The sequence below is a fragment of the Melanostigma gelatinosum genome (assembly GCF_949748355.1).
Source record: "Melanostigma gelatinosum genome assembly, chromosome: 16".
Lineage (NCBI taxonomy): Eukaryota > Metazoa > Chordata > Actinopteri > Perciformes > Zoarcidae > Melanostigma > Melanostigma gelatinosum.
The window spans coordinates 14,093,828-14,107,503 of NC_136649.1; the positions used below are offsets into that span (position 1 = coordinate 14,093,828).

General features: G+C 42.5%; 1 protein-coding gene across 1 annotated transcript in view; it reads left to right on the forward strand.

Moving 5' to 3' along the window:
* qkia (QKI, KH domain containing, RNA binding a) overlaps positions 1 to 6,530 on the forward strand; it is a 74,666-nt gene extending 68,136 nt beyond the window's left edge. Inside the window, exon 8 of the mRNA XM_079286629.1 lies at positions 362 to 6,530. Within this exon, the coding sequence (XP_079142755.1) occupies positions 362 to 378 (17 nt within the window). The 3' untranslated portion in view covers positions 379 to 6,530. The remainder of the gene's footprint in view (positions 1 to 361) is intronic.
* The last annotated feature ends 7,146 nt before the right edge of the window (positions 6,531 to 13,676 follow it).

Below are 13,676 nucleotides of genomic sequence, written 5' to 3' on the forward strand. Positions count from 1 at the left end.
TTGACGGACACTAAAACACTAGATTTCTGTTCTTATTCTGTGTGTCTGTTCGACCTCTCTTTGCTTCTGTTTTGATTTTTGGGGGGGATGTGCGCTTAAATTGCACCGCCATGCTAGCTGATTCAGGGTGGGGGCTTAGCAGTTTGGGATCATGGCGTCTCAACGCGTCATGATTATGTTGATTAGCTGGTTCATCTCACATTGGCACGTGGGATTAGGAGAAGGGGGGCGGGGGGGCGACATAAGAGATTGCATTCATTTTATTGTTAAAATGATGTCATTCCAGTCTCTTCTTGCTGACACTAATATCCTTTCTATCTTTTTTTTCTGTTTGTTTTGTTTTTTGTTTCTAACCACCTAGCCGCCACCGGCAACTAACACATGACCTTCTGACCTCTGAACTCTTCACCCAATGACGAGCCGCCCCAAGCCTGCCTGCTGATCAGTTAACTGGTAAATGCCTTTTGCTAGCCTCTCGGACGCAAGTGAGAGAGAGAGGGAGAGAGGGAGGGAGGCGCCTGCCCGTACAGTTACCCTAACACGCTCTCAAAAAAACAAAGTAGAAACCAATGGAGACTTCACAGAAACACAACAAAACCCAACGCCGTTGTGTAAGATCCATATTTTTCCCTCTGTTCATTGAGTTCAGTTCCCATTCTTTCTCTTTCTTTTTCTTCATGAATCATATACCAGGTGGATGCGTTTGTGGTATTACTCGTAAATCTGCACTGAATTATACACAGCAATAAAGACCCCCAACCTGATTTGAATCGCTCTAAATTGGGGACCTCACTGGTATGAATTAAAAGTTCACTGTCTATTTGACGCAAACCATTTGGTTTCAGTGTAATCACATGATCCCCCCCCCCCCCCCCCCCACCTACCTGCCCCACCCTGTTGGGAGAGAAAAAGAAATGGAAGGAAAGAGAACCTACGCTCACATTAACTTGTTTAATTTCTGTCATTTTTCACGTGTAGTGCATTTGTTGAGCTCTAAAAATGTAATTGTGAGCTGACACATTCTGGGTGTGCCCCTCCAAACAGCTTCCTGTCTGTTCGTAAAAAAGCATGGCTGACACGATTGCAAAAGAGCTTTTTATGATTTGTGTTTTTTTTCCCCCCTTTTTTTGGCTTTGACTCATTTTCTCCACTCGATTTTGGTTTCTCTGTTGTTCATATTTGACTAATTAGCTTTGCTTGAATTGACTTGACCAACATAAGGCAGGTGGTTACCTCTAGAAAACAAAAGCAATCTGATATTTGAAGCAGCCGGCAGAAGCTAAGGAACAATGAGGGGCAAGATGGGAAGGTCACCGTGTGTGTGTGTGTGTGTGTGTGTGTGCGTGCGTGTGTGTTTTAATTAATACTACAATGAAAGTAGGGTGTACTGAGGCTTCGGGGACATTGGGGCGGTGCTTATTAGCTACTGACCATCGCTACGTCCCCATCCACACTACATCCATTATACAGTGCCTGATGTATTTAGAAAATGATCTCAATGAGTTAGCGGAGCTGTGATTGAAAAGAGAAAAAAAAAAAGTATTACGTGTGCATATTTAGCCAAAGGGTTTCCCATTGAATTATATATCTGCAATTATGCATCCGTCTCACAGATGGCTCTCTTTGTGACTTTAGAGTTTGGAAGGGTGTGAATTTGTGGTGCCTGCCTTCAACTGGAACAGACAGCCAAGTCAGTGAGATTACTTTTGACCCATTAATGCTCTCTTTCTTTTTTCTGAGGTGAAAGCAGGCAATTAACACTAAATCAACACGCTACTCAAAGACGGCGCGTAGCTAGGGGGAGGGCACTTTGAAGTTCTGTACATAGATGCTTTTGTCATGAGGTTTCTATCGTGATCTGTTTCATCAGCCACATTGCCAAAAGAGCTTTTATGTCTTTATTTTTTATTTTTTTCATCTCAACATTTGGCCAATTTTGTTTTTTAAATGTCTTTTTTTTTTATTGAAGCCCAAGTCATCAGGTGGGCATAATCTGAGCCTTCCTGCAAATTAGACATTTTTTAGTCTTTGATTATTTTTGGGATGAAACGTTTATTTTCAACACATGGCGAACCCTCTAAAGCGCATCCACAATGTGTCACACCTCCGATGATCGTGGTCCTGAGCCCACAACCTTTTGTTCAACTCTCTCAAGAAAAAATAGGATGTGAAAGCCATGCCTGCCTGTTCAAATTGCTTTATACATACGTCTTATATATATATTATATACATATAAATATATGTGTATGTATATAAATATATAAAAAATGTAGATATCTGTCATTGCATATACAAATACATAAGTGAACAAAAAATAGATAATTTTACAGGGTGCTGGAGAAGATAAAAAAATTGAGAAATCTATTTTTGCCAATTTTAGCTTTTGATACTTTACTTGCAGTTACAAAATCTGAAAAAAAAAGAAATAAAAAAAATAAAAAGTTTAAAACGGTATAGGGGGGAAAACAGAAGAAATGAGTGGGTGAATAAAAAGTGCTGTTACGATTGGAAAGGAAGACGAAGACCAAAACAGTCGTAACCCTTAAACAGTTAGCGAGGATCAGAGCGAGACGCCTCCAGAGAGTTAAAAAAAAAGATCAAATCAAAGTGCCTTATCAACAGTGGTTTCTGTTTCCTGAGTATTCCAGTTGTGTTCAATAATATCCAGCACCCACCAAGATGGCGCAGAGAGGAACGGCTCGTGTTACACGCTCTGAATAGTGGAGCAGGGTAGCTCCCACCATATCGTGGCGTTACCGAAGTTATTCTATGCAAAAGGAATAGCAGTCGTTTTGACCAGCTAAAATATGTGCCATGGTTTTGTCTTCCTGAAATTATTTTTAGTTTTTCTTTTCCATTACTTGATGGCCCTTTACTCTGCTGTACGTGCAGGATGTGTCCTCTTTTTATTTAGATTTGAATGATCATATGAACTATTGTCTTGATTTTTGGTGACTGTGACTAACTTCCTAGAACAAATTGAAACTGCCAATAGCAGCGCAGTAGTCTGCCTGAACATGTTCTGATCATGAGCTGAGAAAAATGCATAACGTTCAAGGTAATGGACAGGGAAAGGGGGGGGGGGGTGCCGCCGGCATTAAGCCCATTTGTTGTTCCAATAGCTGTAATCTGAAAGCATCCCGTCAAGTCTCTCGTTGTGACAACAAACTATCGATACAGTCACGAGATGTACGATGGGCGGATGAAATGCTGGATCGTGAAACAAGCCAAACGCTTTTCAGTTATTGGAACAACCGACGGCTTTTTAGCCGGAAGGTGAAAGTATTCTCGTGATATCACATTGAAGAATTCCTCGATCCCAACATTACCCTCGGCAGTTTGTTCTTCTATTCGTAGCTCTTTCATCATGCTGTTACACCGACAGGTCAATTAATTTTTCTTTCTCAGTGTTATTATTTGAAATTGAAATGCAATATTAAAGTGGAGCAAGTGGATGGCTATTCAGCATTTGACAGTATTAAGAAAATTCCTTCTGCAATGTTACAACTTGCTGTGTCATTGTGAAAGTCTGGATAAGTCCATCAGGTGAAAGGTTAACTATATACCGACCGTATTCTCTCTGGCCTGCCTACTACATGTATGATAATGTAATTAACAGCCATTGTTACAGGTTTATAATGTATTTTTCTAATCTCATTTTATATGTATATTAATCATGTTTCTGAGTGCATTGTTTTTTCTTTTTTTATGAAATCCACATGCAACTCTCCCCTCCTCTCCCCCCAAACGTCCCCTCTTCCTGCCCCTCCCCCTCCCCCCATTCTCTTTTACATCTTGGAAACTGTCTTGTGGGGAGTGTTGCCGTTTCCCTGTTATGTTTGGTTTTTGTTTCCCAGCTTGTTTAACTCATTAGCTACTTTATTAGTTTTCTTGTCATAAGTATTTTTACATGCTTGCATTTAGTTTTCATGGTGTATGCTGTTATTTTTCTTATTAACCTCTTGGCATTTATTTTAATAAAACATTCTTAGTAAGAATTTTACTAACTTGCTGATATTTTGTCTTGTGTTTTTAACCAGTTTCATGAATGTGTTACCTTGGTCTGGTTCACGGACTAACATTAAACATTAACATTAAAACTGGTGTCTGGCCACCACTTCACACACACACACACACACACACTAGTCAACTGTGCACATATGCTCCACATACCATGACTAAACGCACACACAGCCTAACTGGGAACTGCACGAGTTGATAAACGTTCCTCACTGCCGCTCACGCACTCTCACCTCTGCGCTGGAGAAACCTGCTGACGCTCTTCATCCTTGCCCTCCAACACTGCTGCTGTGTCTCGTCGTCTCTGTTGGAGACAACTCTCGTGTTAGTTGTCCCGTCCTTTCTGTGTCACTCGCCCCGTGAGGCAGCAGGAAGTGTCTGTGGGGGGGGGGGGGGGGGTTGTACGTTCCGTGTTATTTGAGGTCACTGGTTAACTTCTGGGTCAGCTGAACAAAGCTCACTCTTAACTAAAGGAGGATTTGTGTGTCCACTGAAGTCCAAAACTCAAATGTCCACCAGTGTCCTCTTTCTCTAAGTAGCGGTTAGTGCAGGGCTAGTCATAATCTGTGCAAAAATACTGCACATTAGTCCTCTCAAAATGATTTATTTTACCGTGACTTGCACGTTATAAATGTGGTATTTATTTACAGCAGACATGGATGGTGGTTGTGTGATCGTCTGAAGCGGCCCCCAGTCTGTTTTTTGTCTCCATTGCCTCCAAGGCTTGTTATGCCTGGATAGCAGCATTATAGTTATCGCCAGCTGTTGTCTGTTTGGTGAACGCTTCTCCCAATTCAGCTTATTGATATAATGGCTAATACTGGGCCGTTTGGGAGCATCCATAATGCTTAGACACACACCAGTACGCCGTGCCAATATGAAGTACTTTGGGATCAAAACAGCCGTACTATTCCTTCCAGTGTGAAATGCTGGTATGGCTTCCAGCGAGCTAGTGTTTGTTGTTTCCTGTCTGAAACACTGCCAGTGTGTGTTGTTCACTGCACTCGTCCCTGGGTTCAGTCAGCTCTCTTCTCTCTATTCAGCTTGTTTTTTTTCTTCCTCCACTAATTCAAGGTCTTGACACTGACACACAAGCAAAAGATAAATTCATTAATCTCGATTATTACTTTAACCCACTGAGCGACGCCTCAAGATTGTTCTTTTTTGTTCTCCTTTTCAAACCTGCTCAACACAAAACAACTTGGCCTTAACTGTTGCAATCCTCTTCATGTCTCAGCAAGCAAAGAACAAGGAAGGACTAAAGGTGTCTAACATCAAACTTAACACTTCTTTCCTCTCTGAAATTAACACTTTGTGTGTATTTGATCTGAAAACCGGGGTTTTTCGCCTATAACACCTGCTTAATTAAACACCAGCAAGTAGAGACAGAGATTGGATTCATGGCAGACAGCCGTAATAGTTTTTCCTTTTACTTTTTGTCTTGTCAGCCATTTTCAATTTACTACTGTATTGGATTGGCCGTTAATGCTTTCGTTTGGCTCATACGCAGCTAGAGCTAAAGTCCGTCCATTAGCAGTAGATCTATTCATGCCGTCGCAGCCTTTATATATGTCAGAGAGGTTTTAAACCACCAAGCTGATGAAAAATGTGTTGTTTTCGAGAGCACAAAGTATTGCAAACACTGCCTGAAATACTGAGTTAAAAGTGCCTTTTTTCCTGCAATTGGGAAATTATTTATTTTTGTACTTTATCATCTAAGTGCCACTCTTCTGTCTTCCTTCATCTCGCCAAAACGCTTTTGTCCAGCACAATGAACACTCTTTAAAATATACACTGGGGAAAGTTTGACCAAACATCTGGAATTTGGTCTCAGGTGCTTCCCACCATTAAACTTTGGCTTTAATGGGTCATGGTTTGAATTTGATCAACTGAGAAGCTGTTTCTCGGTTGGCCGGCAGTCTGCAGTGAACGGCTGTTAGCATACTGCTGCCGTCTCTGGCTGAGTTCTCCGCGACTTTCCAAGATGCGTCGCAGGGCATTGAGTGCATTTATCTACTAACTACCTTCTCTCCTGTCCACCTTTTATTTTTCTTCTGTTCTACAAACATTCCTCCAATGAGTTAAACGGCAGGTTAACCAATCAGTAGCACTCGGGTGGTTAAAGGGCAACTGCTACCAAAAGACAAAATGGGATTTTCTTCTTTCTTTTTTTTAGCCCCATTGGATTTTTGTGTTTTGCATTTTGACTGTGATAAGTATGCATAAAAAGTCCATCATTTTTTCCTAAAATGATACTAGTATGGTATATACTGAAAGATCCTCATCCATAGAGTGGTGCACTAAAATCGGTGAGATTTTCTTCTTTTTGTAGCGTAAGTTTTTCTGTGAAGTAGCTTTAATTATGTTTTGTGTTACCGTGTTTTTATAGAGGGTTCGACTCAGAACTTTTGAATAGGGTGTAAAACATGTCATGCCAGTTTTTGTTGCTCACACCAAAAAAAAAAAGGAAAACAAATGTCATGTGTGCAATAAAAGAACCATATTTACAAGCTTCCCTCTGACTGCTTTACCTTGACTGGTCCTTTTTTTACTTCTGCGCTCGTACTTTATCACCACTTCTTTGGAGTTGCTGTGATCTGGGACGCTTAAAGGTAGGTGGGCCGCATTTGCAGGAAATGGAATGTGAAAAAGTTCAACACTCGCCTAAGCTCTCAAAGTGAGATCAAGCGCTCTCTTGGATGTCAGTGTGGTTGTGGTAAAAATGTTGACCTTCTGCGAGGGTTCACAGCAAACGCTTTGTGTCTGCGGATGATAACGGGTCCAATCCAAGTTGTCTCAACGGACCTTTCGCGTCTGAGCTGAGGACAACATGGTGTTTCACTCTGTGCACCTCCAGCGATCATGCACGACAGATGACATGAAGTGGTGTGGCACTATTTTTATACAGGCTGACGATACACAGCGCTATGTTGGAGCGCGTCACCACAGGTCAACCACTCACTAAGCGCCGCACATCACACTGGAGGAGCTGTGGTTGCATTACATTCATTCAATGTCACACATCAGACAAGACGTTCTCATAGAAATACTTCCAACTCTGAGATTCTCATAAAAGGTATTTCAAATCCCATGTTTCATGTATCCACCATGCAATGGATGAATCAGTGTCTGATTCATTTAATGCCGATAAGTACTTCTCAATGTGACACTTCCCAACTATATCCTGATTTTAAAGAAATATAAAACCTGAAACGGTTAATTATTTGGTGAAACAATGCTTTATGGTTTTATTTGTTTTATTTCCCTGTTATACCTTCAGCATAAACTTAATTTGTGGCAAAGCAAAGGATGACCACTGCAGACCTATTATACATGTTTTATCATTTCAAACGATTTCTTTTTAAGTATTTAAGTGGAAACTGATTGCAACTATCCTATTTATGCCAAACCATGAGGAAAATCAAATATCTTAGTTGCAGCCAAAGTAGCAGATAAGTACCCAAATGACGTCCTGTCAATTAAAACACTACACCCAATGTGTAGACCTGAGAATCTTAACTGTTGCTGTCATCTGAACACCATCTTCGTTCCGTTAAGGCTGGAAACGGAAGCATGATCTGATTAGCAGAAGGACCTACGGTATGTGTTTATACCATAAGCTGGTTTCTCTTCTCTATTTTGATTCTGCACATGCGTCAAATGGGGAGGCAACCTGGTGTTCTTTACTTAATCAGCGTGTGGCAAGCACAGGTGGTAAATGTAATTCATCATAAGCAAACACAGGAGTCCCTCCATGTTTCTTATTTTGCAGTGTCAGTATAATATGTTTGCTGCAGGCTACCGCACATCCTCCGAGACATTTGCCCTGATTATCAAACGCGTCATGTCATCTCTGGGTGACTGGGGGAGTCGGGCGCATGTAAATGTAGCTGCAGAAGCAACAGAATTCTTAAACCTGCATTGAAAGTAATTGCAACTTCCCCCTCTGGTGGTTAATTATCCCTTTCTCCCATCAAATTGAGTCAGTGCTGCAGTATATTCCCTTTCACACCAGTATGCAGCTCCTATGGGCTTCCCGATGACTTATGACCTGTGTGGGGGTGAGGTGAGCCAGCTGTCGTCACACAGTGGAAGTAAAGCGGTGCAAATGTTCAGTTCCAGCTATTCTCGGTCTGATTCCCCATGCACTCCCTAATTTGATGGCGTAATGAAAACAAAGGACTTTGAAGTGGACGTCTCATTACAGCTCAAGCTGGCAACTCAGCAGGAAAGAATCCAAAAAGGACAGGGACACATCTTCCTCTCTCGCTGCTTCTCTCATCCTCTTTGCTGGAGGACAGAGCTGCTTCTGCTGAATAGGACGGTGGGGAGTAAACGGTTCGTGAGGGGGGGGGGGGCTGCTGGAAGTGACTTTAATGTCATGCAGGAAGCGGGGAGCGAGGAAGAGAAGTGGAAGGAGGAGGGTGCTGATGGTGGTTTTGGCCCCCGGGAAGATGCATCAAAGGAGCATTTGTCGCAGCGACCAGCTGGGAGTCTAATCAAGGAAAGAGAACTGGAGTTTGTGTGTGTGTGTGTGTGTGTGTGTGTGTGTGTGTGTGTGTTTTGAAGGGGCATAGTGGAAGGGTTGCATCAGTAGTGACAGATGAACCAGCTTCCTGTGAGATGAATATAGGGCATTCATCAGAGTGCAGCTGTTTCTCTGTGTGTGTGTGTGTGTGTGTGTGTGTGTGTGTGTGTGTGTGTGTGTGTGTGTGTGTGTGTGTGTGTGTGTGTGTGTGTGTGTGTGTGTGTGTGTGTGTGTGTGTGTGTGTGTGTGTGTGTGTGAGAGAGTGACAGAGAGAGAGACTTGTTTTAGAGTGTGCAGTTGTTGCAGGTTTCAAGCTTAGATTGATGAATGAAACTCAGTAGTTCTTTGGGCACCTGTGCCGAGTGACACAGTCTAGCAGCTGGATTGTGTGTTTGCCACTGATTGTGAGAGTGTGTGTGTGTGTGTTAGTGTTAGAAAGAATGGGAGAGGGAGTCAGAAAGACAGACTGTAGAAAGAAGAGCAGTGGTTTTATTTATGTGTGGCTAGAGAGAGTCTTTCTCCTTCAGGAATCAGTAACGGAGTCATTTTGTGGGTCTTTTTGAAATAAATCACTCTGGATTGTAAATATTAGGTGTTTATGTCCTCTGAAGAGTATCTATCTTTCCAAGAAAAGCTCTGGGGGACTTTTCCTGTGTGTCTTTGGCAGCAGCAAATATCACGTTGGTGGATAATTCATACGATCTTCTTTTCAAAAAATATTCATATGAAGGAAAAACTCAGACTTTGACATTTGTATTTTGATTCGTCCATAACCACGTCTGATCTGACAGGTCAGTGGACATTTCCCTGGTCGGCCACGTCCCCACTGACACATAAATGTCACTGTCGGAAGTTAAATGGTCGACCCATCGGCCCGGTCACTCCAGCTCGGATAAAAAGATGAATCTTTCCTGCCAGTCTAGCGTCCAGCTGCTTTGAACTGCTTTTGTATTGAGTGATTCGAACATGTGTGAATACTTGACTGTATTATTGCAGCTTTGAGACAACATGACAATAAAGAGTTAGAAAAATCCACTTTTTTTGTCCACATTTTTACTTTGTCACTTTATTGTACTAATTGATCCCCATCCATATTCATTGCAACAGTATTTGCTTTTTTTTACAGATACAAATTAATTGATGCTGTTCTGTAGACCAAAATAATGTATAACAAATATCTACGATGTCTTTTATAAATGTCCCAGATTAATCTTAATCTTAAAGGAGATGTTTTCCAGCATTTGATACTCGGCCGTTACATCTTTCCTTTCCTCCGAACCCCACCCAGGCTTTAGCCAGTAACCACAGCAGTCATTCTGACAGCTGTGCTGGCTGACACAACACAGGTGTAGCTAACAACACCAATCACGTAGTTCCACAGCACCGGTGCTTTTTCCACTGTGACATTTTACTGTGTCTGCTTGGTCTTACTTTATTGTTCCTGTAGCTTCAAATATTTAGCATGGCAGCGAGTATTAAACCCAAACCACTGTTTACTTTAATGTTCTCATAAAATGTATGCCACTTAGCAACATCATTTAGTCTGAGGCTGAAGAAAAGAAACAATCTACAGGCTAATGTTTAGCTAATGTTTAGCCATCTGCTCTATGAATTCAATTCGCTTCAACAACATCACACAGTTAAACAGCTACTGAAAACAAGTAGCATTAGCATCTTTTTATTCGGAGGATTTTTTTCAGGACGGTTATTAAAGAGCTATTGACTAATTGGTGCTGGTATTCTTTTAATCCTAGCAGCTGCAGCGTGTTCAGTTTTTCTGCTCCACATATCTGGAACAAAGTCCCAGAAAGCTGCAGGTCTGCTGAGACCCTCAGCTCATTGAAATCAAGATTGAAGACCTTTCTGTTTGCTGCTGCCTTTAATTGAACCACATTCAATTAATATATGAATCAATTTCCTGCATTTCTGCATTTTACTACTGCATTTTATTTCTTACACTGTTTTTTAATTGTTTTGAAATCTCCTTTTCTTTTGCCTTGTGTTTTGATGCTTTTAATGGTTTTATGTGAAGCACTTTGAATTACCTTGTTGTTGAAATGTGCTACACAAATAAACTTGCCTTGCCTTGCCTATATAGCTGTCTGTGTACTCGGCATATTCAAAATGATCTAAAATCTCTTTTGTGGTGCAACATCAAACTCTAGGCCAATGTAGCACTGCTAGTTTGCTAGAAGTTGAAATTGTAGCAAACATGATGCAGTAGAGTAGCATACAAGCCAGCTGTGTGCTGCTTTTAATCTCTTTCAAAGTATTTTTCCATGCGACTTCTGTGCCTTTTGTCACGCCTCACAATGGCTCTTGCTGCTTTATGCTGTTGTTGTTGTTGCTGTAACAGAGCAGCTTTCACGAGTTGAAAGTAGAACTTCCGTGGTGTGAAGGTGAACATCAGGGAAGGTGGACGCCCCAAAGCGGACACATGGCACTCAAAGTTCAAACTTTGCTTCTTCTCATGGACCTCCGGGCCCTTTGAAGGGAGTTGACCTTCCTCTCCCCGGGCTCCCCTGTGGTTTGAACCCTGAACATGGCAGTCAGTTAAACATTATTTCCACACACTCATAAAAACACAATCACAAAAGGAGCCATAAAAACAACTTCCCTCCATTTCATTGTGTCTAATACGGGATGAGAATCTTTGTCTGGATGCAAGAATAACTCCTGGGAAGCGTTAAAGTGTGTGTGCATGCACCATAGGCATGCACACACACTTTATGACTGTGTGTGTGTGTGTGTTTGTGTGTGTGTGTGTGTGTGTTCTTATGCATAGCATGTGCCGCTGTGTTTGCATCAGGGCTCACTTTGAAACAGCATAATTCTGTAAGTGTGTGTCTGTGTGTGTGTGCGTGTGTGTGTGTGTGTTCACCCTGGGAAATGAAAACGCTGACCCAATTTAATACACCTGTGTCTCACTGCACTCTGGCCTAGCACTCAATCTCACACACACACACACACACACACAGATAAACACACACCTCCACCCGACTCGTGTGGAGTACAGCTCTCCAGCGACACATAATCACAGGATCAGTACGGCCAAATAGAGGAGCTGTTTCCCCCCCACCACTTTTTTCATTGTTCAAAGTCAGCAAATAATAACGCTCCAACATTAAGATGTTCATCACTTTTATTTTTTCCGTTCAGTTTCCTGGTGAGCAGCTCTGTGCCGGGTGACCTCGCACTGAGCGGTAAGGCGGTAATGAACTTCCTGTCATCCGACACACACACGTACACACATACACACAGACGTAATCTCATCCACAGCCGCAAGGCACGGAGAGATGTCACATTAGCACGGTGCTATCTTTTCTTGAGTGTGTGTGTCGGTATGTGTGTGTGTGTGTTCAGGGAGACAGATGACTACATTGTCCCTGGATGTGTACTTCTTGTGTGTGTTTGTAATTAATCTGGGCATGTGACGGCTGTAAACAGAAGGAAGAACCGTTTTTTTGTTCTTCCCTTCTTTTTTTTTTGTCAGATTAATCTGTTTTGTGAGATCAGCATCTGCACTAAATCTCAACACATCGGCTTGGCAGGGGACTTGTGACCAGCGATACCATCAGCACACACACACACACACACACACACACACACACACACACACACACACACACACACACACACACACACACACACACACACACACACACACACACACACACACACACACACACACACAGGAAATAAAAAAGCGATTGGTTGCATGATTTTGACAATTTCCTTTTGAAAGACCTTTGGCTTTCCCGCCCCACAAAAAGAGATTTGAGGCACATTTATGCAAAACAAGTATGGCTGGCGCAGATCTGTTGCATCTGTCAAAAGATGTAAAAGAAGCTGAACTTTTAGGAGGATCTCAGGCTTCTCCTATTGGGAACAGGCTGTAGCTTCAACCCTTTCTGTCATCATTAGCCTCAGTTTTGCTGGAAGCACTTCTCCCAAAACATTTTCTCCTCATTCATCCCCAGCTTCTGTCCTGACCTCTTCACACCAGCTCTCACCCACTGGCCTTTCCTTCCCCCTCAGCTGCTGCCCTTCAGCCCGTGTCACAGTATGTCTGCCCTATGAGCCCCGCTTTTGGTTTACCCCTTCCCTGGGCCAGTCCTACTCCTCTGATCCAAGACATTACATCTGTAATTGAAGCTGACAGCCACATCAATTCCGCAGCCTGGCGTAATGTAGCACCAGGCTGTCACTGCTCCACACAGCTCAGGTGAAACCCTAGTAGGCACAAGCAAAGCTGTCATATCACCCTGTTAATTATTAGCATGGCATATCTGGAGTCTTCATCAATACAGCTGTAATTGGCACAGGAGGGATACATACAGTAATTACATACGGCAAAATGAGGGAATTTGGAGCTTCTAACCTCTCTCTGTTTCAGCATTAGAAGGTACTGTGTGATTTTGTTTTGATGTTGTTTTTTGTCACGAATACCTGCATGTAAGCAACTGCATTACATATCTGCAACATCTGGGAGAGGCTTCCAGCAGAGCGAGTTAAAGGCATTGGGACGAACACAGATCCAGATGCAGTCGTGTATGTTTGGAAACCTGCCGGTGGCCTTGTTGGAATACTTGTTCCGTTCCGTTGTTGGAATTTGTGGTGGCACGATGTTTCAATTATTGTAGTCAATAGGGTATGATTGCAAACATCCTGTTTTAAAGAGGATTGTTTTGAACTCAATGCAATGACTCCACAAGGTCTAAAATTCACAATCAAAATGATATGGTGTGAATGCGATCTGGAGGAAATCAATACATTCGTGCTTTTTATTCTTTAAGCCATGCGCGCCCGCCTGATATCAGGACACTCGCACTTCTGTTTCCTCTCTGACGATGTCAGGATGTTGAAGGTAAGTCTGGGTTATGTGCTCGTTGGAGACTGAAGCCGCAGAGGAGCTTGTACATGTCTGCTCTTATCACAGTCTGCACCTCTCTGTGTCTGTCTGCCACAGTGCCGCCTGTACAGCAGCTCTCTCTGCTCTCTCTTTCATACCTCTTCGCTGCAGCACTTTGTCTAACGGCAAGGAGAGCGGAAAGAGACAGACACGAGAACACACTGAAATGTGTCTTTGGTTATTCATTCCAATGCCACGGTTGAGGCATTTCTGTAA